The sequence below is a fragment of the Petromyzon marinus genome, chromosome 1 (genome assembly GCF_048934315.1).
Source record: "Petromyzon marinus isolate PM22_M1 ecotype Great Lakes invasive population chromosome 1, UKy_Petmar_22M1.pri1.0, whole genome shotgun sequence".
Taxonomy (NCBI): Eukaryota; Metazoa; Chordata; class Hyperoartia; order Petromyzontiformes; family Petromyzontidae; genus Petromyzon; species Petromyzon marinus.
The window spans coordinates 29444975-29471413 of NC_133667.1; the positions used below are offsets into that span (position 1 = coordinate 29444975).

General features: G+C 45.3%; 1 protein-coding gene across 2 annotated transcripts in view; it reads right to left on the reverse strand.

Annotated features, from left to right (window-relative positions):
* Positions 1–26439, reverse strand: part of LOC116939525 (A disintegrin and metalloproteinase with thrombospondin motifs 17) — a 122696-nt gene that overhangs the window by 49673 nt on the left and 46584 nt on the right. For both annotated transcript variants that reach the window (XM_076066707.1, XM_032948026.2), the window contains exons 5-10: positions 26328–26436; positions 20283–20458; positions 17337–17420; positions 9873–10000; positions 5272–5315; positions 523–628 (exon numbers count right to left, since the gene is read on the reverse strand). In XM_076066707.1, the coding sequence (XP_075922822.1) occupies positions 523–628; positions 5272–5315; positions 9873–10000; positions 17337–17420; positions 20283–20458; positions 26328–26436 (647 nt within the window). The remainder of the gene's footprint in view (positions 1–522; positions 629–5271; positions 5316–9872; positions 10001–17336; positions 17421–20282; positions 20459–26327; positions 26437–26439) is intronic.

Below are 26439 nucleotides of genomic sequence, written 5' to 3' on the forward strand. Positions count from 1 at the left end.
CCACGTGCAGAGCCGCACCGACGACGGAAGCAGCAGCGGCGGCGGCAGCGGCAAGCAACCGCCATTCACCACTAAGTGGCGGTGACATCACCTTGTGCCAGGCTATGCGCACCTTAAGGCCAAGGCAAGTGTCAAACGCCCGCTGGCAGGAGGTCAAGGGTCAGACCCAGGTGGCCATGGGTTGCTGTGTTTCAGCCGACCGGTGCAGAGCCGAACACGCGCGCGTGTGCGCGCACGCAAAAACACGGCGAGTGCAAAAGACTCGAAAGTATATCCTGATGAGCAGCAGAGCTCAGCTCCTTTGGCAGCTCCTCTTAGCATTGCAGACTCCCGAGAGATGGGCGAAATGATACTTACTGTAAAAGCTCCCGGGCACGTCGAGCGGAATTTTAGATATCGTGCAGAACAACACGCAGGGCAACCGCGAAAACGCAAGCAGCAGCGGAGGCAGCGGTAAATTCACCCCACGCCACGCAACAGACTCTGAACAGGCCGGCAATGCCGCGTGATGTCGCGACCCACTTGTGCCCGAGCTCGTGCGCGATGGTGAACGCCAGGCCCAGACCGTTCTCCTCGGCGATGACGCATTTCCTCAGGTCGCTGCACATCCCGCCGAGGAAGGCGATGCCTGCATCGCATCGCACATCGATTAGCACGGTTGGCTACGTACGGTGCGAAAGAAGTTAAACTACACGTACAGGCGCTTGAGGGTTGCAACTGTCCTGCTCTTGCCAGGATCGGTCCTCTCTTTGAAGTACCAGTCGTGGGGAATTTCTGTTTTTTGTAAGTTTATACTAAGTTGGTAAATAATACACCCGTTCAAGATTGTGCATTTGCATGCAGATTTCTCCTCTGCTGGAATTGTGAGGCGCAGAATTCTTATTCCCACGATGTGTCCCAGATTTTTTTGGTACCTCAAAGGTGGCAACGCCACACCCGACAGGTGCGACTGTCCAGCCTTACTGCCTGCAGCTGGTAAACAAGTTAGCTTCTTGTTAGTTTCACCTTCCAACTGGAACCCATGAGGCAATTTAGAAATGTGAACATTTTCGTCCACAATTAATTCCCGAATGTGCTCTTTGTGTCACGAGAAAATTATGACATTTACATCTGAAAGCAGAACATTACCCCATATCAGAGCACTGCTTCTGGATGATGACCTAAAGAGGTTCCTTCAATTGCCTCATACCTACACTAGGGGTTGCACCTACACAGCATGCCCTGATATTGATGAACTCACTGAACGATAGACGTGACCACCGATTACACCGGTGGAAGGTGAAAAGCAGCCCCCCTCCCTTGCATTGCAACTGTGGCTATCAGAGCCAAACCATGCAACAAGTCGTCCAAAAATTCCCCAAAGCCTCACTTATTCACTGGCAGTATCTCAGACATTTTCAACGTCGCTTCCCCTAATCGCCTTCAACTGGCTCACCATCCTCGACATCAACGAATAACGTTATAAATCACCGTGCCATAAAAACAAAGAAGATTGGATGGCAATCAAATCAGAAGTAATTTAATCATCTGAGCTGGAATCAAATGAAATGTGAAAAGTAAATTGAATAATATTGGGTTTTTTTGTATGTAGTCATTAGAGGCCTGGCTAAGATCATCGAACAATCTCCATTTGAAATCTTCATTTGAAAACTTCGTTTATTTCATGGGTGATTGCCCGGATTTTAACCAAAAATCTCCTGGGTGGCAGCTCAGTTCTCTGACACAGTGTTAACTCCCGAGTCACCTAGCCACCTCTGAGAAAAATCTACCACAAGTGTTTAAAATGAAACACCACATCATGCCGGAGAGGAGAAGGCAAATATATGCTCGTCATTTATGCACTGAACACAAGTCACTGTCACCGTTATAATGTACAATAAAAACGTTCTGCCCATTGTCAATCCAATGTGAGTTGAAGGTCACCCCCCCCCCCCCCCAAAAAAAAAATGTCTGTCATGCAGTTTATTTTGACCAGAATCAATTCAGATATCACTCGCGTTTGATGTAGCCCCATCCATGGCTGAGACTCGAACTGAGATAGGTGGAATTGTAGTTCAGTGCACTCATCACTATGCCACTGCTCCCCCCCCCCCCTTCCAACACTGCCTCGACTGTCACCGGTTACTCTTTACACATTCCTGGATGAGGCTATTTGAACACCGCGACCTCACATCCTATGACTTCACTGCTCCGTCACCCTTCTCTGCACATCCCTTCAACCATGTCAACCACACACCCTGCCACTGACCGACGTAGTGACGCAGACAATTTTTTTCTACAGCAAATCTGCCGGTGCAGCTGTAAAATTTAATGGACATTACTTGATAAGAAAACCCCCATTTTGGGCGATAAACGAAAAGCATTTCTGAATTTTACACGCAACCACACGGCTGTGGATAAACTCTGGAGGCACGCGAATTCGTCTTCACACAAGCACAACAATGGAATTGGCAAAACTGAGTTTGCACGGGCACATCTCGCTGATGGAATGAAGAAGCCAGTGGCTTCCAAAGTTTTTAAAACTTTCATTTGGGCCATTCAAAAGTTTAACAATAGAAACAACGTCCGAGTACATTACAGGCAGATTCTGATGGGTCTCCTTAAGAAGTCGCCACACCTTCAGTAAGAGATGTTTCAGCGCAGACCTCCGATGATGGCGAGCACAAGGCTGGACGTGACCGAAGCTGCCAAACACAACAGCCGAGGCGATGCCTGGGCTCGGACCTAATGAAAACACCACACTGCCAAGCAGCATTCCCCCCTCCCCTCTCTATAACGAGTGCAACCCTCTTCGAGAGAGCCAAGCAGTAAATGTGGGAAAACGGTTATGTCAGACTGTGGTGGGTCACATTCGTTTTGAAAAGTTTAACTTTTCCAATAACGGTTCTTCTGTACAAGAATGGAGAGGCAAAATGACAACAACATCCACCACCACCACCAACAACAACAAATCTACCTCTCCCCATTCCTTGTCCCTGTGCAACGAAAAAAAATACAAATGTGAGATGAAAATTTGAGTTCCACAGTTGTTCCACTGAGTGCTTTCAGCTTTACAGCTTTTGATCTCGACACCACAGCAAGGATTTTTTTAATTTGTACATATTCGTATTTTCTTGTACGGAATATTGCGTGCATCGTAAACCTATTTAAATAACTGAAACAAATTGTAAACAATGTGTGTGAGCTCCAGATTTGAAGTTTTCGTGACTGCAAGGATTCATACTCTTTGGTTTTTTCGATAAAGTCACGTAGGTAAAAATAAATAAATAAATTAAATCACGACGTTTCGGGCGCAACACAACCTTTCGCTAAGTTGTCTTCACCTGAAGAAGGACGCTTGTGTTGCGCCTGAAACCTCGTTATTTAATTTATTTTAAAAAAATTACCTATGTGACTTTACCGAAAAAAGACAAAGAGTATGAACGTGTGAGCTCAAATATGTTTAACCTCCATATTGTGAGCGTGTTTTAAAAAATATATAATAAAATATACCGTTTCGTTTATCTTGAAAGCACAGAGAGTACAATGTTAAGCTGATTTGGGATCTATAAGAATAATCCATCTCACAGACCGGAATTTAAAGCCAATCCTCGTTGCAGCTGGTTACAACATGCGCTCGTTTGTGCCGAGCGATTGTGCCCATCGCTTGTGAAGTGGCACGAGCCAGGATAAAGGAGTTCATTTTCGAGTCAATGTTTGGACAAATAAGTGGCTGTTTGCCAGGTGGCTTGGAAAGAATCTCTCTATCAAGAGCCAGCACACCAGCCAGGCAGCGTTCCTGCACACCAGCCAGACAGCACGCCAGCCAGCCAACCTACACACCAGCCAGCCAGCACACCAGCCAGCCAGCACGCCAGCACGCTGGCCAGCCAACCTACACGCCAGCCAGCACACCGCAAGCTCACCAGCCAAATGAGTCTCCACCTCCGTAGCCCAGCCTCCCTGCATGCCCCGATTACAAATGTTTTGGCTGCCAACTGTTGAATAACTTAAAGATGTGCAGGACCATGCTTCCTCCAGCATACAATAACCACACTGTTTCATTCAATCCAAATGACAGATGTAAAAAAAAAACATCGTCTCATTCTTTTAACATTCATAAACCGCTAGTTGCGATAAGCGCCTAACATCGAACATACGAATATGCGCACACACTGAATGGGATGATACAAAAATCCCAAGTTTTTCTTTACGACGAAAACTATTTAAAATCAACCATCCCAGCCAAGCACATGGTCAATGTTCGTCGCGCAACATTCCCAACGGAACGGAAATAATGACTGGCCACCCTACGCATACCTCCAATTGCTTAAATCCTTTGGTACCTTGGCTTGCGAGGGGGGACACGTCATGCACCTAAAGTACATTTCATTGTGACGCATCTTCTTTTTTCAGTCTCTATAATCGACAGGCTGGAATGTTTGTAATTGCTTGCATATGCTGGAAATAATTCAAAATTGAAATAGCAAGAGTAATCATTACAACGTAGTAACTCCCCCTCCCCACAGCCCTCACCCAAAAAAAAATAAACCCTCCAAAAATGTGTCCACGTAACCGGCCGAAATGGCTTTCGTAACCGCTGTACAGTTGGAAATCAGCTCGCTTAAGCGGGTTTAATTTCCAGCAGGGTGAGACGAAAGAAGTTCGATTTTTTTTTGTGACTACTCCACCGCATTGCCATGCTAAGGTAAATCGGACGTGTGTTGAGTTTTCGTTTTAGGCGGGCCCAGAACGCGCGGCCATTCGCGTGCGCCCGGTGATAATCTCGCGAAACAACTACCAGGACTATCCATGGGCACACGAGGGCTGTGACTCAATGCCAAAGGTACTCGGATAAGTCACGGCGCTCTCATCATCGACGAACTGCGCACGCTTGTGTTTTAGAGAGGGGGAGAAAAAATAGTAGGGTCTTGTTTGTCCCGAAACAGAATTCCCACCATCTGCAACTGATTTTCCTTTTCAAAGTGAAACTCTAATGCATTTCATGAAAAAAACAACGTTATAACGTAGTACAGTTCTTTAAGCGTCAGTGTTTTAACTTGATCCAATTAAGTTGGCACTGTAAAGAAAATTACATCCTGTGACAGATCTTGAGGGGAGCGTATGGAGCGTAGCTCGCTAATATGCCACAAAGTTAGATATTTTTTTGCATTCGTCGATACTTTCTTTTGTTTTTCATTTCCAATATTTTAAAAGGTAATCGGTCACGTCCTTGAGTAAAACATGCGAGGAATAAGTAGTGTGTGTGGGCATATATTAAGACTGACTTACCGACAGTGTCACAAGGTTCGTCCGTGTGCACACAGAAATCTGTCCTAGATACAACAAAAATAAAAACAAATTGTCAAAGATGAAAATTGGCACTTTGTTGTTTCACGTTATTCACCAACGGTACTTATTTTAAAGTGCAGTCAATACGGCACGCTTCACATTTGGGCCACGTTGGCTTTCATACTGAAACTGAACGGAGCACGTCAGCACGACCTAATTCGATTTGTGGGAACAGTAAAATTGTCTTCATTGAGAGAGCACTTTTTTTTAACTCGAGTCAAATTTTGAAATTTGAAAGCAATTTCGTTTTTAAATCACGTTTTAAAGAACAATGTACACATGTGCAGCACGCACGCACGCACGAACACACACACACACACGGCCTATTTTGTTTGTTGCGGTTGCACCCGACTTAAGAGCCGCATTGCTCACAGGGCTATATCTAATGAATGAAACTTGAAACTTGATTATTTTTACACTCGTCAAATAATGATTATCATGAAAACTAAGGGAAAGTAAATTGGTATGAATTGTTAACCTGGTGAAGTAAGAATGCAATGCCTCTGCCGCACACAAACTGACCACTGCAGACCGTGTCACCATTTAACCAAGAGCAAGAGGATGTATCCGCCAGATCAACTTGACAATCAGTGGCCACCCACCACCAGTGCAATGAAAAGGCTTTTATGAGGTAACATGCAATTGTCTCCAAGAGAAATCAGTGCTTTTAGGCCATACATTGATAACTATCATTATTAAAGGATTATAATTATCTTTGAACATTCTTCCCAATGTTTCCGTGCCCAAAACCTCTCATTCCACACGAGTGCACCTTGTAATTGAAAAGCACTTCATGCTAGCATGTCGACCCTTGTTGAAAATAAATGTTTAATACAATGACAGAAAGATGCATCTCCTTGTTTTTTTTATTGTCACTATTTAAAGAATATTCCTCATTGCAAACAACTAAACTGAAGATGACTTTAATTGTGTGAAACCAGAGTAATATGGGTTATGGCCGTAAGCACTGAGGCCAAAACGAATCACACGTACTCCCACTTTTATAACCTGTTATAAACGACCCAGAATCTTTTGCGGATTGCTTACACATCACCCTGTCCTACAAGTCTGTACCAAGATAAATATCTTCCTGCTTGGTCTCTATTTTCACATCTCTGACGACAAACTCTACCTTTCAATGTACAGTGTTTCTTCAACTTAAATGTAGATGAAAATAAATGTAGTCCTGTTTCTCCGAAATCGCTCAAAACTTTCAAAGGTAATAGATATTATATCCAACATGTGCTAAATCACGTGTCAATGCCAGAGAAGTACCACCCAGTTGTAAATGTGGCTGAAACGTTGTGTTCGCACGGCCTAATTTATTTTTAATGTCACAAGTTGGATGGTTCAACGATCACAAAAAAAAAACCGTTGCACAAGTCAATTAGGCACATGTGCGGTCATTTTGCAGCTCGTTGCTGGTGTCGTGAGAGCAGCCGAGCTACGTTCATAGCTCAACCATTTTTTTTCGGAGGTCAGCATTCTGCGCCGATTAGAATCTGCGGAGAAAGCCCACCGCTTCAAAAGGGCAGAACACAAAAGGGCGCGTGAGGCCAACATTGCCGGGATAAATGTGGGATTAGGCCCTCGCGCCGATTCAATCACGTGCGGGTTCAGCCCACAAAGTGCTTGCAGAGGCCCAACACAACGGCGTCTGCGGCTAAGTGATTGGCGACTCAACAAAAGGGGTGAAATCGAACCCAGCGAGACGTTCATTTGGCGACTCCGTTAATTAATCCGTCTGTCCACCCATTCAGTTGCCGTTGCACAGTGGAGCACGCACAACTCGACTGCAACTAATCGGCATGAAGCCTTGGGAATCCACGCTGGGATGCGTGAGTTTAAAGTTATTTAAGCGGTCCTAAAAACTGCTGGGCACTGACAAAACACGGACTGTTTGATGTGTCTCAATGGGGCCACAGGCCAAAAGCACATGGGTGCTGCACGTTTTAAAGTGAACTTGGCTCGAGGATGTGACAGATTTGTGTGTAATGTTGCAATTGTTAATTTCCGGGATGTAAGCCAGTAACAGCATAAGTCAAATTTTCCCTCTTGGCAGAATCTGATGCCTATCAAAATTAAAGTTTATAAAACGGCACAACTCCAATTGTTAAAAAAACCTTTGATTATTGATCTGAGATTCTGTGGCACCAATGGATAGTGATGTGTGATGTTCATCGTAAAAAAACAAAAACAAAGATGTGTTTCATAATAGAGAAAGATCAGACCATTGTCTGCGAGTCCACAGGGAAGCTAAAATTGTTGAACACAATAAAACGCCGCCTATACGCTGTCAATCCAAATGAGCAATGTAAAATCCAGGAAACTGCATTTCAGTTAATATTTCTCAAACTGTCATTGTATCACCAATCAGACAGTGTGAAACGCGTAAGAGAGACAACACTAATGTTTGTACAAGTGAAATCGGTGTCATGCTCACATTTTTCAATCTAAAGAGGCATGAAAACAGCAAATACGTTCATTAATATAAGATAGTGAAACCATCGGATTAGGGAAGTCTTCATCCAGCAGTAGATTGACCATGGCTGTTGATGATGAAACCACAGGTATTATTTTTATTTAAACGTGCGTTTAATACACATGATCAGTTTCAGTCAATCTCGAAACAAAATTTGGAATGCAGTCTTCAAAAAACAGCTGAGGGGTTGTACCTGGCATGCCCTCTCCTTCCTAACCCCCTTTAATCAAGGCTTGTAGCCACATGGGTGGGCAATTCCTGAATGTCGATTGATCGTAACACACTTCTCCTCTGCACCCACAGCCCCGAAACAATTCTCACAATTCTGGAAAGCATCGCTTTCCAACCATTTTTTACAAGTACACTTTAGCCAAACAAGTTGGGCGTGCTTTTCATACTGTAGATTATTACGTGTGTGGCCATGTCACAGTGCAGGCAACAGTTGTGCTGCTAAAGCGTACGTGAAAAATGACCAAATTTTGACAAGAGCGCTTTATTTAACATTAGAGGACAAAAAAAAATGGTTGGAAGATCTTGAAAAAAGAAAAACATCATACGACAAAGTATCATCCTCGATGAGGGAGCACGAGGTTGGTTCTCATCTCTGTTTTGGGGTTTTGGTCAAGTGGTGGAAATTCCACCTTCCTATGGTGGGGAGGGGCCTGTCTCTCATCGAATAACCACTGTTGATTCTAGATTTGAAGCTTTCGTGACTGCAAGGATCCATACTCTTTGGTTCTATTCGGTAAAGTCACATAGGTAAAAAATTAAAACAACAAAAATCACGACGTTTCGGCCACAACACAAGTGGCCTTCTTCAGGTGAAGGAACAGAACTGTCGGGACGACAGCACTTCAATGACCGCTGCTAAGAATCGCAGCGTCTTTTAAGCTCGGTGGGAGGAGCAGGGCGCCTTGACAAAGGAGTTTATATATCAAAAATAGCTGTGTTAAAGTGTTGAAGCAGCAGGGTGTTAAAGTCAGAAAATTAGCTGGGGGATCAGCATGTTTTTGTGTAGAGGGTGCAGAGGATGGGTCACTGTGTGTGTGCAATAGAAACGGAAAAAATTAAAGATCGGCAAGAATGTGCTGTCAGGGGAGAGTAAAAAAAAGGGTTTAATAGAAAGTTCGGAAGGAATATGCTTGGTATACCATTACTTGAAATTGCTGTTAGAAATTAGTTGACGTTTGGTATGATTTAAAACGTCTTTCCAATGGTTGCTTAATTTGAAACCATCCACTCGATTGAAGTTATGTCTGTGTTTGTTTATCTGAATGGCTTCGTGGACAAATCTCTGGTGATAACCTGTTGGTTTACATTTGACCTTGGTATCGGAGAAGACAATCTCATGATTACCCATAGCCTTGTATCAATGATCAGCCACAGCAGATGAATTCGTTCTGCCGTGTTTCAGATCTGATTTGTGCTCGCGAATTCGGTCAGAGATATGTCGTTTCGTCTCCCCGATATAGCAATCACCGCAGGTACAACTCAATTTGTAAACTCCGGGGTACTGTAAGTCAGGGATGACATCCTTCACGGATGGGATCAGGTCACGGATTTTGTGTACTGTATTGAACCGGACCAGGATCTTGTGTTTGTTTAGAATTTTGGAGATCTTTTCAGTAACGCCTGCTATATATGGTAGTGTGACTTTAACACCCTGCTGCTTAAACACTTTAACACAGCTATTTTTGAGATGTAAACTCCTTTGTCAAGGCGCCCTGCTCCTCCCACCGAGCTTAAAAGACGCTGCGATTCTTAGCAGCGGTCATTGAAGTGCTGTCGTCCCGACAGTTCTGTTCCTTCACCTGAAGAAGGCCACTTGTGTTGTGGCCGAAACGTCGTGATTTTTGTTGTTTTATTTTTTACCTACGTGACTTTACCGACTAGAACCAAAGAGTATGAACCACTGTTGACTTTCCACAATGCGGTACTCGACACTCGGGCCGGGTCTTCAGTTGAAAAGCGTCCAGCTTGGAATCAAAAGACCTCGAAGCACTTCAACTACGAAAGAGTGAAGTACATGCGTGCGTCAAAATTGTGTACGGTGACGTACCTAGTCACGAAGATCGCGGCGTCAAGGGGGGGAGCCTGGGACGATGCCCCGTGGCCCATCTCGCTGTTCTGCCAGCGGCAAAAGCTCTGCAGAGTCCTTTCTCCATGGTGGCCCACGTACAAACTATCCTGCAGACAAGGGGAAGGCAATAGGTAAAACGGTGCAGCCCTATTACTCATGCCACTGCCGGTAGAAGAGCTTCCAAGAGAGAGAGAGAGAGAGCTCACTCTAGAGAGCACCCTCCAGGGGGTACCCAGGCTTTATCCCACCACACCTGATCTCCCAATCGATGAACCGTGCTGTACCCATTTATACTCCTGGGTGGACAGACACATGGAGGGGGGGGGGGTTAAGAAGCTTGCACCATCCTTTCAACTGCCGCACCGGGAAGTTTGAGTCGAACAGACAGCCTCTGGATTGCAAGTCGAGTGTGCTCACCATCATTTCCATCATTACACCATGGCACCTGAAGGTGAAATTGCAGTTGTTGCTCTGGATCTACGTCAGTCTCACGAAAGAAGACCACCACGGCAGAACCCCGCTGCAGGCACGGGAATGGCAAATGTCATAAACAGGGGGCAATTAATCGGTATAATGAAACCCTCAAGTATCCAAACAGCGTGGCTGACTGACGAGTGCTTTGGAAAATCGAGAGTCTGAGTTAATAGAGTTGGAACGTGTTGGTTTTTTTTATTACGTGTAAGCCAAGTCTTGAAAAACACCATTTTTCAAAAAAACATGGCTTCGCTGCTCTGCTGACAAAAGTGAAGGCTGATTTATTTTCTTTTTCAACCGTTTTTTTGACAAATACTGCATTCAAGCACAACTCAATGTTTAAACTAATATTCGAAAATATGCGGAGAGAATCATGACGTGAAAATGTGAGAACGATGATGAAAAGGGAAAGATTCTGGAAGCATTCACTTTAATTCACTCTCAACACAAGGACTACCACGGTGTGGATCATATCCGGGTTCTAAACGTACCCACGATCATGCAACTTTGGCTTACGGCGCATGGCAGACTGCTTGCCGAAATACCGAGCAATTCGGACTGATATTGGTTGTGTAAACCCCCCCCCCCCCCCTTTAAGTTGCAGGAATACAAATTTTAAAAAAATATTTGCATTTGATTAGCTGCTTGATACCAACATCACAACCACTGCCATCATAACGTGTTAAATTATTACAATTAAAACTATATTTAATAACATATAGAGTATATGAGCATGTATGTTATATATATATGAATGTATTATATTACTGCATATTGCATGAAGCTGTCTCTTTAAACCAAGATTACACACGATGTGAGTTTGTTAGATCATGGCGAAATCACGTTGATCTCATGAGATCTCGTAAGCTAAGCAGGTTTGAGATTATATTCTTAGCTCTTTCGGTAAAGTCACGTTGAAGGGAAACAATAAAATATATATAAAACAATAAAAATTCTCACGACGTTTCGACCATAACACAAACGGTCGTCATCAGGTGTGAAAAAACCAACGGCAAGAAACATTTGAAAGAAGTGGCGGTCTGAATTTTTTCAATTTATTTATTTATTTTATTGTTTCCCTTCAACGTGACTTTACCGAAAGAGCTCAGAATATGAATTACTGCAGTCACTAAAGCTTTAAATCAAAGGTTTGAGATTAGTTATTATTTGGATGGGAATCCGGCTTTGGCTTATCAGGTGTTTTGTGTTTGGGCTGCGAGGTGGCAATGAAATGGCAGCAGAGCAACGGATTCTCTCAACCATGTGTGTAACAGCTCTGAGTTATATCCAATCATATTAATACACTTTCTCCGGGTACTTTGGCTCTCCTCTAACATGCCAACATTTTTTTTTAATTAAAATTAACGGAATTGGTCTAAATATCAGCCTGCAGGAGTGTGGACATTCGGTAGGACTTTCTTGGGTAAATAAAGGGCACTGTCTCTCATGACTCCACTGAATTCTAGATTTGAAGCTTTCGTAACTGCAAGGATTCATACTCTTTGTTTTTTTTCGGTAAAGTCACGAGGGTAAAATAAAATAAATGAAAACAACTCAATTAAATCACGACGTTTCGGAGGCAGCACGAGCTTCCGTCTTGTGTTGACTCCGTCTTGTGTTGCCTCCGAAACGTCGTGATTTAATTGAGTTGTTTTCATTTATTTTATTTTACCTACGTGACTTTACCGAAAAAAAACAAAGAGTATGACTCCACTGAAGTTGATGTGCTCTACCACTGAAGGTCACTAATTCATTTCTCCTGGTCTACCTTGGCCAACGCTCTTTGACTGAATTACTTTATTCTTAATAAATGTCACCACGTTAGTCACGTGGGTTGGTGACGCGTGGGTACGGGGTACCAGGGTCAGTTCAGGTATTGGCTTGCCAGTTATTGTTAGCGATAGCCAGTAATCGAAGTGCGGCTTCCCAAATTGCTATCCGATAAGTCCACACGAAACAATATATTTGAGTGACCTTACACTGGCCGGCCAGATCAATGGCGAGCCGGTGGATGGACTTGATTTGATTAGGGAGTGGGGGAGACAGACGTTCCACTTGTAACGGCCGATTAATTTTCTCTTACGTTGTTTTGGCTGTTATTTTTTTGGAATTACATCATAAACTACGTAATTGCAAGCGGACATTGACATGCACTGCAACGTACAAATACAAAGTATATCCTCAGTATACCTACTATAATCACCCAGGAATGTATGTCTTTAATGCTCATGACGTCACTCCACATCGACCAGCCCCCCACATTAATATTCAACGTGCTCCAAGTGGACACCCCCCACTCCTCCTTATTAATAATCATGAGCGGGTGACGTCACTCAATATGGAGTACTCCCGCCCCCCCCCCCTCACTAATAACCATGCGCAAGTGACGTCACTCCACATCAAACATTATTACTACCTACTATAACGAGCCAATAATGTCTGTGTGCAACGCTCGTGACGTCACTCCACGTCGACCAACCCCCCTCATTAATAATCATGAACAAGTTACGTCCTCCACATGGACCCCCCCCCACATTAATAATCATGAGCAGGTGACGTCACTCCACATGGAGCACCCTCCCCTCTCATTAATAATCATGAGCAGGTGACGTCACTCCACATCGAACAGCCCCCCTCATTAATAATAATTATAAGGTGACGTCCTCGAAATGGACACCCCCCTCATTCATAATAATTAGCGGCTGACGTCCCTCCACATGAGGGTGGGGAGGGGGGCGAGGCGCCTCCTCCCCCCTCCTCGGCGTCAACTTACAACCCTCACTGCAAAGGCAGAACCCTCACTATGTCACGTGATCTCCGTAACGCTACTGAGACATCGAAGTAAAAAGGACGTCATGATGAACAAGGGATTATAACCTTAAAATGAAATAGGTCTGTGTCACCGCGTCCTTACAAAAGGCTAGTTAAGGAACATTCGTCAAATGTACTTATACTTCTGATTGTAATTTTGCAGTTGAGAATGGAAAATTAAGAAATGAGAAAGTACGGAAGAAAAATCAGTACTCTTTGGTTCTTTCGGTAAAGTCATGTAGGTATAATTTATTTTTTGTTTCATACCTACTACGTGACTTTACCGAAAGAACCAAAGAGAATGGATCGCTGGAGACACGAAAACTTCTAATCTAGATTGAAAAATCAGTAATTAAAACAATTACATCCAAGATTATTAACGTTCATTAGCATGGAATGCTAAAGGTCCAAGATTATTCAAATGCAGCTGGCAGCCCAAATCAATTCAAGCTGTTTTACTTGGAATTTCTACAGAAAGATAATCAGCAAAAGACATCCATTATCATAACTTCTCTCGTCCAATACCGTACTAAACCGTAACGATCCCAGTATTGATATATACAGCTAGCCTTTTGCCCATCCAAGGACGGGTGTATTGCAGTAAATGTGAAACTTGCAAGTGAAAATCAGACCGCGACGTGATATTATTCATTGCATTAATGCGTGTGCAATTTGTAAGGGCGCGGTGACACAGACCTATTTCATTTTAAGTTTATTATAATCCCTTGTTCATCATGACGTCCTTTTTACTTCGATGTCTCAGTAGCGTTACGGAGATCACGTGACATAGTGAGGGTTCTGCCGTTGTAGTGAGGGTTGTCAGTTGACGCCGAGGAGGGGGGAGGAGGCGCCTCGCCCCCCATGTGGAGTGACGTCAGCCACTAATTATTATTAATGGGGGGGGGTGTCCATTTGGCGGACGTCACCTTATAATGATTATTAATGAGGTGGGGGTCCATGTGGAGGACGTCACCTGCTCATGATTATTAATGAGGGGGGGGGGGGCTGGTCGATGTGGAGTGACGTCACGAGCGTTAAGGACAGACATTCCTGGGTGATTATAGAAGGTATTCGCTTGTTACTTGAAGTGTTAACGGCCTCTTTCTCATACGTGGAGGTAAGGCCAGACTTTGCTAGACATTTTCAAAGATTTGCCACTCCAGCAAGTGCCAAGAGTGGCACAAGAAATGAGAAGCACACTCCAACCTAGATTATATTTTTCATCAGCAGTAGCCATGATCAATCCACTGTTGGACAAAGGCCTCTCACCATCTCTCATGATCCCACAATATAATAATCCACCGAGCACTCGCACAAGGGCTGATTTCAACACTCCATCTCCTTGGAGTACGTGGCCTCAAATGCATCCCATTCCTTGGCTGCCAATCTGTCACCGCCAAAACTGCTTCACTTAATTATGTTCAAATATATTCAGAGTTACATTTCTGGCCATGACTGATGTCAGTGGTGGGTGGCATCTGAACTGATTCTGGGCCCTCCCTTCACCAACCCACATTGACCAGCATGGTAAAGTATGCACAAAACAACCACCCATGACGAACATGACATCAGTAGGTCTTCATTCAGCAATAGCTGGACAAAGAGTTGAAAAACACTTAAATTACGATTTGAACTATTTGGTTCAGTATACTGGAACCTCTTGTCTTGGAGAAATCAATGTCATGTGAGCCTACTGAATTATAACAGTGATCTGCCACGGCCGAGGTGTTGGTCCTACCGTGTTTAATGTCTGCTTTGTGTTCACGAATGCGGTCCGAGACATGTCGTTTGGTTTGCCCTCGATTTGGAGCACCTGTCCACGTCCTTCATTTCGAGTGTGCAGCATTAAGCTGAGAATAGAGTAATTTGTACCCACTAAGGGGAGCCAAGGGACGCTACTGGAAAATATCATCAATGCCTTAGATGAACTGGGCCAGAGAATACTTCTCTATTTGAAGAGCCCTTCTCGGCTGGCAGAGAACTGGCCACCACAGCCAAAAGGGTGACCTAACGTATTTAATAAAAGCCTCAAACCATGAAGGCGTGATTATGCATCTATCTACAATGATGGAAACAAGTATTTGATCCCCGATTGATTTTGTACGTTTGCCCACTGACAAAGAAATGATCAGTCTATAATTTTAATGGTAGGTTTCTTTGAACAGTGAGAGACAGAATAACAACTAAAAAATCCAGAAAAACGCATGTCAAAAATGTTATACATTGATTTGCATTTTAATGAGGGAAATAAGTATTTGATCCCTCTGCAAAACATGACTTAGTACTTGGTGGCAAAACCCTTGTTGGCAATCACAGAGGTCAGACGTTTCTTGTAGTTGGCCACCAGGTTTGCACACATCTCAGGAGGGATTTTTTCCCACTCCTCTTTGCAGATCTTCTCCAAGTCATTAAGGTTTCGAAGCTGACGTTTGGCAACTCGAACCTTCAGCTCCCTTCACAGATTTAATATGGGATGAAGGTCTGGAGACTGGCTAGGCCACTCCAGGACCTTAATGTGCTTCTTCTTGAGCCACTCCTTTGTTGCCTTGGCCGTGTGTTTTGGGTCATTGTCATGCTGGAATACCCATTCACGACCCATTTTCAATGCCCTGGCTGAGGGAAGGAGGTTCTCACCCAAGATTTGACGGTACATGGCCCCGTCCATCGTCCCTTTGATGCGGTGAAGTTGTCCTGTCCCCTTAGCAGAAAAACGCCCCCAAAGCATAATGTTTCCACCTCCATGCTTGACGGTGGGGATGGTGTTTTTGGGGGTCATAGGAAGCATTCCTCCTCCTCCAAACACGGCGAGTTGAGTTGATGCCAAAGAGTTCCATTTTGGTCTCATCTGACCACAACACTTTGAATCATTCAGATGTTTATTGGCAAACTTCAGACGGGCATGTATATGTGCTTTCTTGAGCAGGATTTCAGTCCTTCACTACGTAGTGTGTTACCAATTGTTTTCTTGGTGACTATGGTCCCAGCTGCCTTGAGATCATTGACAAGATCCTCCCTTGTAGTTCTGGGCTGATTCCTCACCGTTCTCATGATCATTGCAACTCCACGAGGTGAGATCTTGCAGGCCGAGGGAGATTGACAGTTCTTTTGTGTTTCTTCCATTTGCGAATAATCGCACCAACTGCTGTTACCTTCTCACCAAGCTGCTTGGCAATGGTATTGTAGCCCATTCCAGCCTTGTGTAGGTCTACAATCTTGTCCCTGACATCCTTGGAGAGCTGTTTGGTCTTGGCCATGGTGGAGAGTTTGGAATCTGATTGATTGTTTCTGTGGACAGGTGTCTTTTATACAGGTAACAAGCTCAGATTAGGAGCACTCCCTTTAAGAGTGTGCTCCTAATCTCAGCTCGTTACCTGTATAAAAGACACCTGGGAGCCAGAAATCTTTTTGATTGAGAGGGGGTCAAGTACTTATTTCCCTCATTAAAATGGAAATCAATTTATAACATTTTTGGCATGCGTTTTTATGGATTTTATTGTTGTTATTATGTCTCTCACTGTTCAAATAAACCTACCATAAAAATTATAGACTGATCATTTCTTTGTCAGTGGGCAAACGTACAAAATCAGCAGGGGATCAAATACTTTTTTCCCTCACTGTATGTATTCCTTATTTCAAGTAATGGCAAAGCAACTGTTTGGTTTGGCTGGGATTCAGGGGATTAGCAAGACGTTCTCTCTGTGCATTTCATATTTTTAGCCCATAATACTCTTTCATGATTAGGCGTCCACGATCTGATGAGAGCCACACAGTCAGGCACAAATAGTGACAGGAAATTTAATACGTATGGATTGGCATCTTGAAGTTAGCCGAAAGCATTAGAGCTTGTTATAAAACATATTGCATTTCAAAACTGACTAATCCTATTGTTAATAGCGAATATAACTTTCTAAATACACAGTGCCAAAACACGCACAGCCTAAAGCTGCCACTCGTGGCAATTCAACAATATTACATAAGCTGTGGCACAGAGACAAAACGTCCATTTAGGAGGGAGCGTGAGATGGTGTCGTGAATGGTAGCAGTATCTCAATCAACTTTTATGTTGTACTGCGACAATGGCAATTTCGGTTTATTAAAGGGCGCTGGAGCCAGAGAATGCGAGACTTTCAGGATGAGTGGCTTGAATATCATCTTTACCGGGTGCTCATGAAGCAGGACCAGTCGGGCCAGGCGCACGTGGATAGGGATGGCCAGGCTGGAGTGCTGGAAGATGTTGTACACCTAAAAGAACACAACAACACAAGCACGAGCTGACCTATACATGTTGCAAAACACTCAATGCAATGAATGCGTACATTCACATATGTGCGCCGGTGAGGAGCAATTGCGCCGTGGTGAGCCCAATGCAATCAGAGCCCGGCACGCCTTGAGTTCAATTCCCAGCCACGGCTAACATCAGTGGCCAGTGAGATAGAAACAGTGCCTGGGCCTCCCCTAGGACGACTCAGCCTTGTATGTATGTTGAACTTCTTCCACACCATCCCGTGCTACTTGGAGGTGCGGGGGAAGGAAAACAAACTAAACACAAAAAGCAGTTTCTAAATAAATTAGTTTTATCGGCGGATGGATTTATACACTTCTGGTGTGGCGTGCAGACATCCGCATCGCAGAGGCAAATGAAGCGGCGAACGGCGCAGACCACGCCACACCACCTCTGTGCACCGCGCGGGCCCGGGTTCTCGCCAACAGCACTTTGCCCGGAAAATCTATGAAGCTATACAGGGGCACTTGTGTCCTCGTACATTTACAGGAAATCGTGAGCGCTAATCAAGGCTGGCAACGCACCTGCCTCTGGGTAACGTGGCCAGCATAACACCTGGCCACATTTGTCTCCTCCCCAGTGTGTGTGTGCTGACAGTGTTGCGCTGACATTGACACAGCGCACCAGACGAGATTCCACTTATGGAGTGGGGGGGGGGTGGAAGCCCAAGGCTGCTTCGGATTCCAATTTCCACTCGCGTGGTGAATCGTGAGCTTCGGATCGCAGCGTAATAGATGTTTCACGAAGCAACCCTGCAGCGTCACCTCGTTAATATGGTGGAGGGGCAAACACAAACTCTGATGAAGGGGGGAGGACAGTCACTGTTAAACAAACTTTAAACCGATGCTAAATGCTTAACAGAATCAGAAACAAAATCGTCTGCTTTGGACTATTGCGCATTCTGCCCTCACTCCCACCCCCTATGTATATCAGGATTAAAAAAAAAAACATCACTGGTGTTAAATATTGTACCAAGAGTTGTTGACTCGACTCTAAATAATTTTGAAGGGGAGCTGAACCTTCAGAATGGAGGGGGGGCTGACTCCACCCCCCCCCGCCCCCCTTCAGCCCTCCCGACGCTACGGGTCTATCGCTAACTATTCCTCCTTAAATGCGTTCATTTTTTCCAGGGACGCAGTGGGAAATCTCAGACAATCTGCTCATTCGTAATGACCAGGCATGCCATCAAAGTGTTTTCAGAAAATTCTGTCGGGTTTATCCATTCGGGAGATTCAGAGGGAGGCACGTGGGACGTAAACATTCGCAGTCCCTTTAGATCCTGCTCAAAAAAAAAAAAAACCGATCAAGATTGATATTTTCTTTTAAGCCAGATAAATCCTTACAATGTTTCTGCCAACAAAAATAAATTGCAATTTTATAAAAAAAATATAATTTTAGTTTTACAAGCCATTTCCAGAGTGTACACATGTACGCGCACGTGTACACACACACATCAGCGCAGATCAGACAGAGTTGGAGGGATCGTGCAATCTTTCACTTCATTTATGTATTTAAAAAAAGCCCCTAAAAGTTGGGAGTATCGATGGGTCCGCACCACAATTGGTCGATCAGCAGAGCACGTGTGCGGTGGGATAAGGTATGGGAACACCAAACTATTTCACGACATCTGACCGGTGTGGAAGAGTAGTCCAAAATGTATGTATCGTATGTAGCCAACCGTGCTAATCGGAGGTGCGGGGGAAGGACAACAAGCTAAAATAGCTTCTCCCTCTCTAAACGCTTTCTAGAACGCTCTCTAGCCAAGGCCCTTTCACCAGCAGTGGCGTAAACAAGCAATTTCAGGGCTGCACCTTTACCTCTACCTTGTGAATCATATCACAGCTGCCAAATGAACAACGTCCACACAGGGTTATGTGGCGCAAAAACAAAGACAACAAAGATTGCTCCACCTATCGCCTCAACAGACTTTTGGGGAGAACGCTGTTAGCGAGCACCTATGAAGGCTGGCACGGCACACGAGGGGGTGGGTGGCCAGCACCATGCCTGGCCGCCTTAGTATACTGAGCAGCAATATTTACACACCACACACAGGCACTCATTTTGAGGCTGGGTCGACCTAGGAGAGGCCCAGGACCGGTTTAAACAATCGTCACTTGGCGTTGACTGTGAGCGCGAAGCGCAGCGTGCAAACCGCTGCACGAATGCAAACCAAAAAAAATAGACAGAAATACCCCTTAGCCTTAATAGACTGTTGGGGCACGTGTTGTTAGTGAGCACCACAGACAACAACAACATCAACCGCCATTCGCCACTACGTGGCGGTGACGTCACCATGCCGCTTGTGCCAGGCTACGTGCACGTTGAGGACACGGGGTCAGACCCAGGTGCCACGGGTCGACTGAGATGACTGGCTGATGCACCACCTGTGGGGGCCCCTACTGTGCCACACAAAGACAAAGATCCCCCGTACAGCCTTAACAGACTGTAGGGGCAAGTACTGTTCGCGAGCACCTATGAAGGCTGGAATGGTACACGAGCGGGTGGGTGGCCAGCACCACGCCTGACCGCCTTTGTCTCCCCCAGTGGCGATTTTTACACACCGCACCACTCATTTGGGGCTGAGTCGACCTAGGGGAGGCCCATGACCGGTTCAGATAATCGTCACTGGTGTTGGCCGTGAGCGGGAATCGAACTCGGGTCGCCGGGTTCATAGCGCAGCGTAGCGCTGACCGCTACACTACGGCCACACACAGACACACACAGACACACACACACACAGGCACACACACACACAGGCACACACACACACACAGGCACACACACACAGACACACACACACACACCGCCGCCGCGAGACACACCATGCTCATGACGGTGAGCAGCAGCTTGGTGCTGCCCTCAGTGCCGTGCTCTTCCACCACGTCCCTCGCCGCCACCACCAGCGTCTCGACAGCGTACTCGCGGGCCGGGGCCCGGATGGCGTTCCGTCGGCCGCGCGGGCCCTCCTCCTGCCTGGCCCCCCTCTCCGCCTTCTCGCCTGCTCGATCGGCACCGCGAGGGAAGAAGGGAACGCAGCAACTGCGGTGGAGTGCGCGACGTCTGCAACCGTCGATGGTGCCGCCCTTGCACGCACTTGATGCGGAGAGCGGCGATAGTTTCACGGTGTGGAACGAGTTTAATTTTGTATTTGAATGGGGAGTAAATTGGTAAAACGTGGGACGATGTTGCGTGGTGGTGGCTTGCGAGGATTGGAGTTTGGGAAACCCTGATGTGACCTGTTGTATTTGTCCAGCATGAACAATTCAAGTTCATGCTCCCAAGGCCAAAAAAAATGCCTGCCCCCACTATTTTTCTAAGTCTTTACGAAATGTTTTGTGTCTTTATTTCACGGCGTGTGTATCTCAACAAAAAGTAAAGCCCTCTCTATATTGCCTCACGTAATGGCGTGACCCTAAGTGCTGGTAAGTGGAACCACTTCAAGCAGTAATGAGGCAAGCTCCATTGGGATCGCAATAATTACGGCAAAAAAATCCAGCCTATGCCGGAGGAGAGATAGGTACACTGCCCCCCTTTCTTGATCTAGGATTTCAGGAAGTGACTTCAGTTTGTTGTATTTATAATTAGTGCCAAATTTGTTTTTTTCCCCAAAGCATTGTTTAAGCTGAATATACAGTTTTTGTTAATGCAGGTGGTTTTGTTATTTTGCCCCGAAGTGAGAATTCAGGCTGACAGCCAAACCTAATCACCACCATGCACCCACCCACCCCAAAACACCTTCCAGAGAATGGAACTACTCTTCACTTACTTTAAAGTTGGTTTTGAAACGTAACTACTTTGGCAGCATAAGCGTGTATAATTTAAAATGCATTAACGCTGGATTAAACTAATCAACATGGGTTTGAGAGAAATGAAAGAAACATTTAAATATGAACAGAAATTCGGTGCACAAAGGAAACATAATATGCCTGTAACTATTGCTGATCAATCCAGCCTGCTCTTGTGGAATCGATTCAAGAATCAATGTAGCATATCCAGTGGCTGTAAGGGTCACGTGAACCTGGTAGACACAGTAACATTTTCACGAATTCAATATAGTCTGCATTATCCGTACGACGGATGTACCGTGAGCGTCAGAATACATTTTCATCGATGGATCACTTCACTCAGCGATGAATCGCTTCATGCCACAGTGGTTATTCTGTTAATTTGTTTCAATCACAGTGCCTCATTGTAAAGTTAAAGTACCGCAATCATGAAATTGGAGACGAAAAAACAATTCCACGTCGTACATCACAAAAGTCAGTTATTCTTGTACAATGCCTTTTAAACTGTCCAAAAAATAAAAACCCATAAATTGCCACAGCAAATTGTGCAAGATAGGCACCATATGCCAGATGCCCAACCCAGTTAAGTAATAGTGAGCAGCTCTTGCCAAAAAATCCCTGCCAAGTGTTGGTAGTCAACCCCAATTGTCCCATTCTGTTAGCATTTGTCCATCTCCCCCACCCCACCACCCTCCAAAAAATATGGTTATGCGGCAAGTATGACAATCACTAACTCTAACCGTTGACTCATTCACTTTAACCTCTCACTCCAACGCTCGCTCCTAATTATAAACGTGCCCCCCCCCCTGTTAAACTCTACGTGTACCCTCGAATCTAACCAATCCATGGGCTTGGAAAGAAAGAGGAAAACTCCCACCACAATGGGGTCAAGCTAATCACGATGGGGTGAAATTCCAGCTGAGCTCCGGCATGCACGTACAATCATCAAGAACCTGAAGAATCCTAATTGATTCATTACGACCTCCCCCAAACAAAAAAAATGCTCACAACATTTCTTACCCTGAGGGATTTGCCTTTTGCCTAATTCCCGAGTAAAGAAACATGATCCGTGTAATATATTTACGTAATAAAGTGCATCTTTAATATCAGATTGATAAAACTGATGCTCTAGGGGGGTATGTGACAAAAAAAAACAAATGTCATCTCTCCTTTGAGACGATGCCCTGGACGTGATAGAATTTACAGAATTGCATGCGTTGCGAGGAAGCAATGTGTGTTGCGTGGATGCGCTGTCCTTCCATAAAATAATCTCCAAAACATATTCCCGATGACTGGTCTCATAAATGTGTTGTGTCCTTGAAAATGAATTATTAGGCTCCCAAGTGTGTTGTGAATGGAAAAAAAAAAAGAACGCTAATAACGGAAATGTGTATTGCGGCCGTACATGGTGTTTGTCCAAAAGCTTGGCTAGCTAAGATTGCATGCATTGGAGGTGACTGGCTGACTTTGAAGGCCAGAGCACTGAGGTGACATCACTGAGATCTGGCGATGTTGAGTCCACATTGGCCGCCCGTGATTAAACTGGGATCTCAAGTAGAGTACGTGGTGTGCGTGAGCCTGGTAACCAATGACTGCACTCAAAAAACCCCATCATAACACTTTAGTTTTTTTCCCCTTATTGTGGCTAAATTCCAACTTGAGAGTATTAAAAATGATCAGTGCGTGATGAACATTTCTCTGCAGTGAGAACACATGTGAAAGGCGAACACCCCCGATTAGTTGGACGAAAAGGTCCCTTGAGATTTCAGAAGTAGTTCTGGGATATCTCCTTCCGTTGGGCATTCTCTGACACCGCAAAGTTCTGAATGGATTCTTCATTTCATGACATGCTCCTCTTAGCACATGAGATCAAGTATACATTCCGACCTCCCGCAGAGCAGTACAACGTTTCGTGTTAGAGAACGGCCCACATGAACGGGCATCACAGCACTACATTCGACATCTAGTCACGTGACCTCTGGTCAACACAATAAACAGCAGCGCTTTCCCACCCATTCTATATGTGAGAGTAATATTCCTCAAATGAGAGTCACAATTATATATATTTTTTCCCCCCTCAAAACTGGAATTTAAAAGACATTTAAGGGGCCGTCCATAAATGACGTCACGCGATTTTGGACGATTTTTAAAGCCCCCCCCCCTCGTCACACATCATTACAAATATCTGACCCCCCCCCCCCAGGTGCGTGACGTCATTTATGGACGACCCCTAAGTGCAAATCCAAATGATCACGTGGTTTTTTTTTGGTGCCATTACTGGTGACCAGGTCGCGACCAGACGCAAAACAAAACAAAACTTGTTCTATTTTAAAAAAAGAGTCACGTGTGTGCACGATGCCAAACAACTCAGCACATCACTTGCATTGGAAAACCGAAATAGGCTCTAAGCAAGCCCGATGGACTTGGCAGCGTGGGCTAAGTGGCTGGCAGGCAATCTGGAGCACCATTGCTCAGCCCCTCTCTTGGCCAAAACCAACACGGTGCACACATTCAATTGGAAAATGCTTTAACGATCTGGGCATCTAATATTTAGAGTCAACAATATATTTACGTCGGGTAAAGCTGGTGGCTCTGTTTCGAGAATTTGGCAGTGCTATAAATGCGCTACATCTCCAACACAACACGGGGTGAGGGTTTCATTTCCATGTGACTGCATGTTAGGCATGCGATAACTGAACTCGTCCTGGACACAATCCCACTTCACGAACCCACGGTGGCCAGCCTGTTAGAGTATGGTCAACCAACCCCCACAACTGAAAGCTGTGTGGTGGGGGTTGCGGATTTGGCCTTCATCCAGCAGTGGGTTGATAAAGAGCCGTACATTCTCGACATTAGGCATGTAATCATTTCCGCATCCCCAATCCCCCTTCCTTGAAAAAAATGTATCGTTACAGACGAAGATCACAATTTTATTCAATAATCAATTGATTTATAGCAGCGGCGAATTTAGCACCTCTAGCGGCTGCAGGGGTGACATTCATCCATTATATTTGTGTTACTATATCCAGCGGTGTAGGGAGAACACCCGTTCCCTTATAGGTGATCGAATGCTTCAAAATCCATGCAGACAGCTCAGCTTATCATTCACTGCACTACCGCCTTGTGGCGCATCAGTACCCCAAGCAACTGCTCAATTGAATATAGTATCTTTTTGCACATTTACTGCGGTGTAGGGTTTTCGATGTTTTGTTTTTTTACCGCTTGACAAAAAACCCACAATGTACTTATAACTTGCGTCTAGGCAAGGCTTCGCATTTGCGGGGACGGGTATAGCTCTCCGATGTTGTTCGGCACGATGTCTGATGTTTCGCCCCACGTGCCGAGAGATTCTTCATAACTGAGCGAAACGTCGCAAGTCTTGCCGAACAGCACGGTGGCACAACCCGAAAACACATGGGAGGGCTATCTCTGCACCTTTGTTTAACGTTTCTGACATACGAGGCGGTACGTATATGTAATGTATGTGCGTGCGTGGTTATGAACGCAAGCCACTTCGTTGAGCTATAATCTGTGGCCAGGTCACTTCTGAAAAAAGAAGCTCATGGCTCAGTGGGCTTTACCTGGTAAAATAAAAGTTGCCCAGTTTTTTTTCATGATTTGCTTAACCTTTCTATATTTTGCACTCCTATGGTGTTTTGGTGTTGTGTTGTTGTAACTTTCTGACCCGCCCCAACTGGGCATCTGTGAAAAAGAGCTTCATAGCTCGTCGGATTTCTCCGGCATAAATAAAGGTTTCTAATTCTGTTTCAATGAGGCTACTGCCAAGGAAGAACAGAGCAGCCCCCAATGCTTGCGCATGGCTTAAAGGGCTGTGCACGTGCAATAATTTGGAGCTCTTCGTCCGCCGCTGGATTTACTCAATGACACAACCTCCAGCGGGACAACGTATGCGGGCGGGAGGGAGGAGTGGGTGGGAAGGGTGGGAAGCCATCTGTAGACAGCTGCAAACCAAACTTGTTCAAACTTGAAAGAAAACGTTGGACAGACTGTTCACCCGCTGCAATTCTTAATATTTTGGCCCAATGTCAAAAGACGAGCGTAGTAAATATAATGTAATGAGGCCCAAACTTTTCAAATTGTTTGGGCCATGGGTGACTGGAAAGAGATACAGTATGTGTGTGTGTGTGTGGGGAGCGGTATTGCAGCGGTCAGTGCGCTGCACTACAAAACCAGTGACACAGATTTATTATTTGAACCGGTCCTGGACCTCCATTAGATCGACTCAGCCTGGTGCGATGTGCAAACATCACAACTCGGACGACAAGGGCGGCAGGGCGTGGTGCTGGTCACCCACCCTCCCGTGTGCCGTGCCGGCCTTCATTGGTGTTTGCTAACAGCACTTGCCCCAAAAATATGTTGAGGCTATACAGGGGATTTTTGTCCATGTCTTTATACATGTATATGACAGATACAAATATTTCCTATGTAATAGGGAGCGGTTGATTCGTGCATTACAATCACACTCGTTAAATTCTAAGCAACGCATGCCACTGTCAAATGGGTATTGGAAATTGGCTTAGACATCCTAGGTCAACCCTGCCTTAAATAAGTACCTGGTAGGTTGGTACACATTGATAACATCAATAAAGGAGGGGTGGGTGGCGGGGGACGAAGGCGTTTGCTGCCGGCTGTAACACCACCAAGCTTGAGGTTCCATTAAATTTTTCTGGGTGCTCGCTTACAGAGAGTTGGCTTCACGATGCATAATTCTCAATGGGGACCTTTGTCTTTGTAGGTGTGCGCGTGTGTGTGTGTGTGCGTGTTCACATGCTACGAACCCAGCGAGCCAAGTTCGATTCATGCTCACAGCCAACACCGGTGATGATTATCTGAACTGGTCCCGTGCCTCCCCTAGATCGACTCAGCCTCAAATGAGAACCTGGTGCGATGTGTAAACATCGTCACTTGGGAGATAAAGGCAGTCGGCGTGGTGCTGGCTACCCAGCCCCTGGTGTGCCCTTCCGGCTTGTATAGGTGCTTCGTGAACAGCACTTGCCCCAACAGTCTGTTAAGGCTATAATAAGGGGGGGGGGTCTTTGTGTGCGGCGTATGCTCACGTACTTGGGATGATCTTGCAGTATTTGCTGGAGGACAGGCGGCGAGGCCAGGATTGGAGCTTCATCGATCGTCGCGCTCGCCCAGAGCCAGCCCGCGCCTCCGGCGTGGCAGGCTG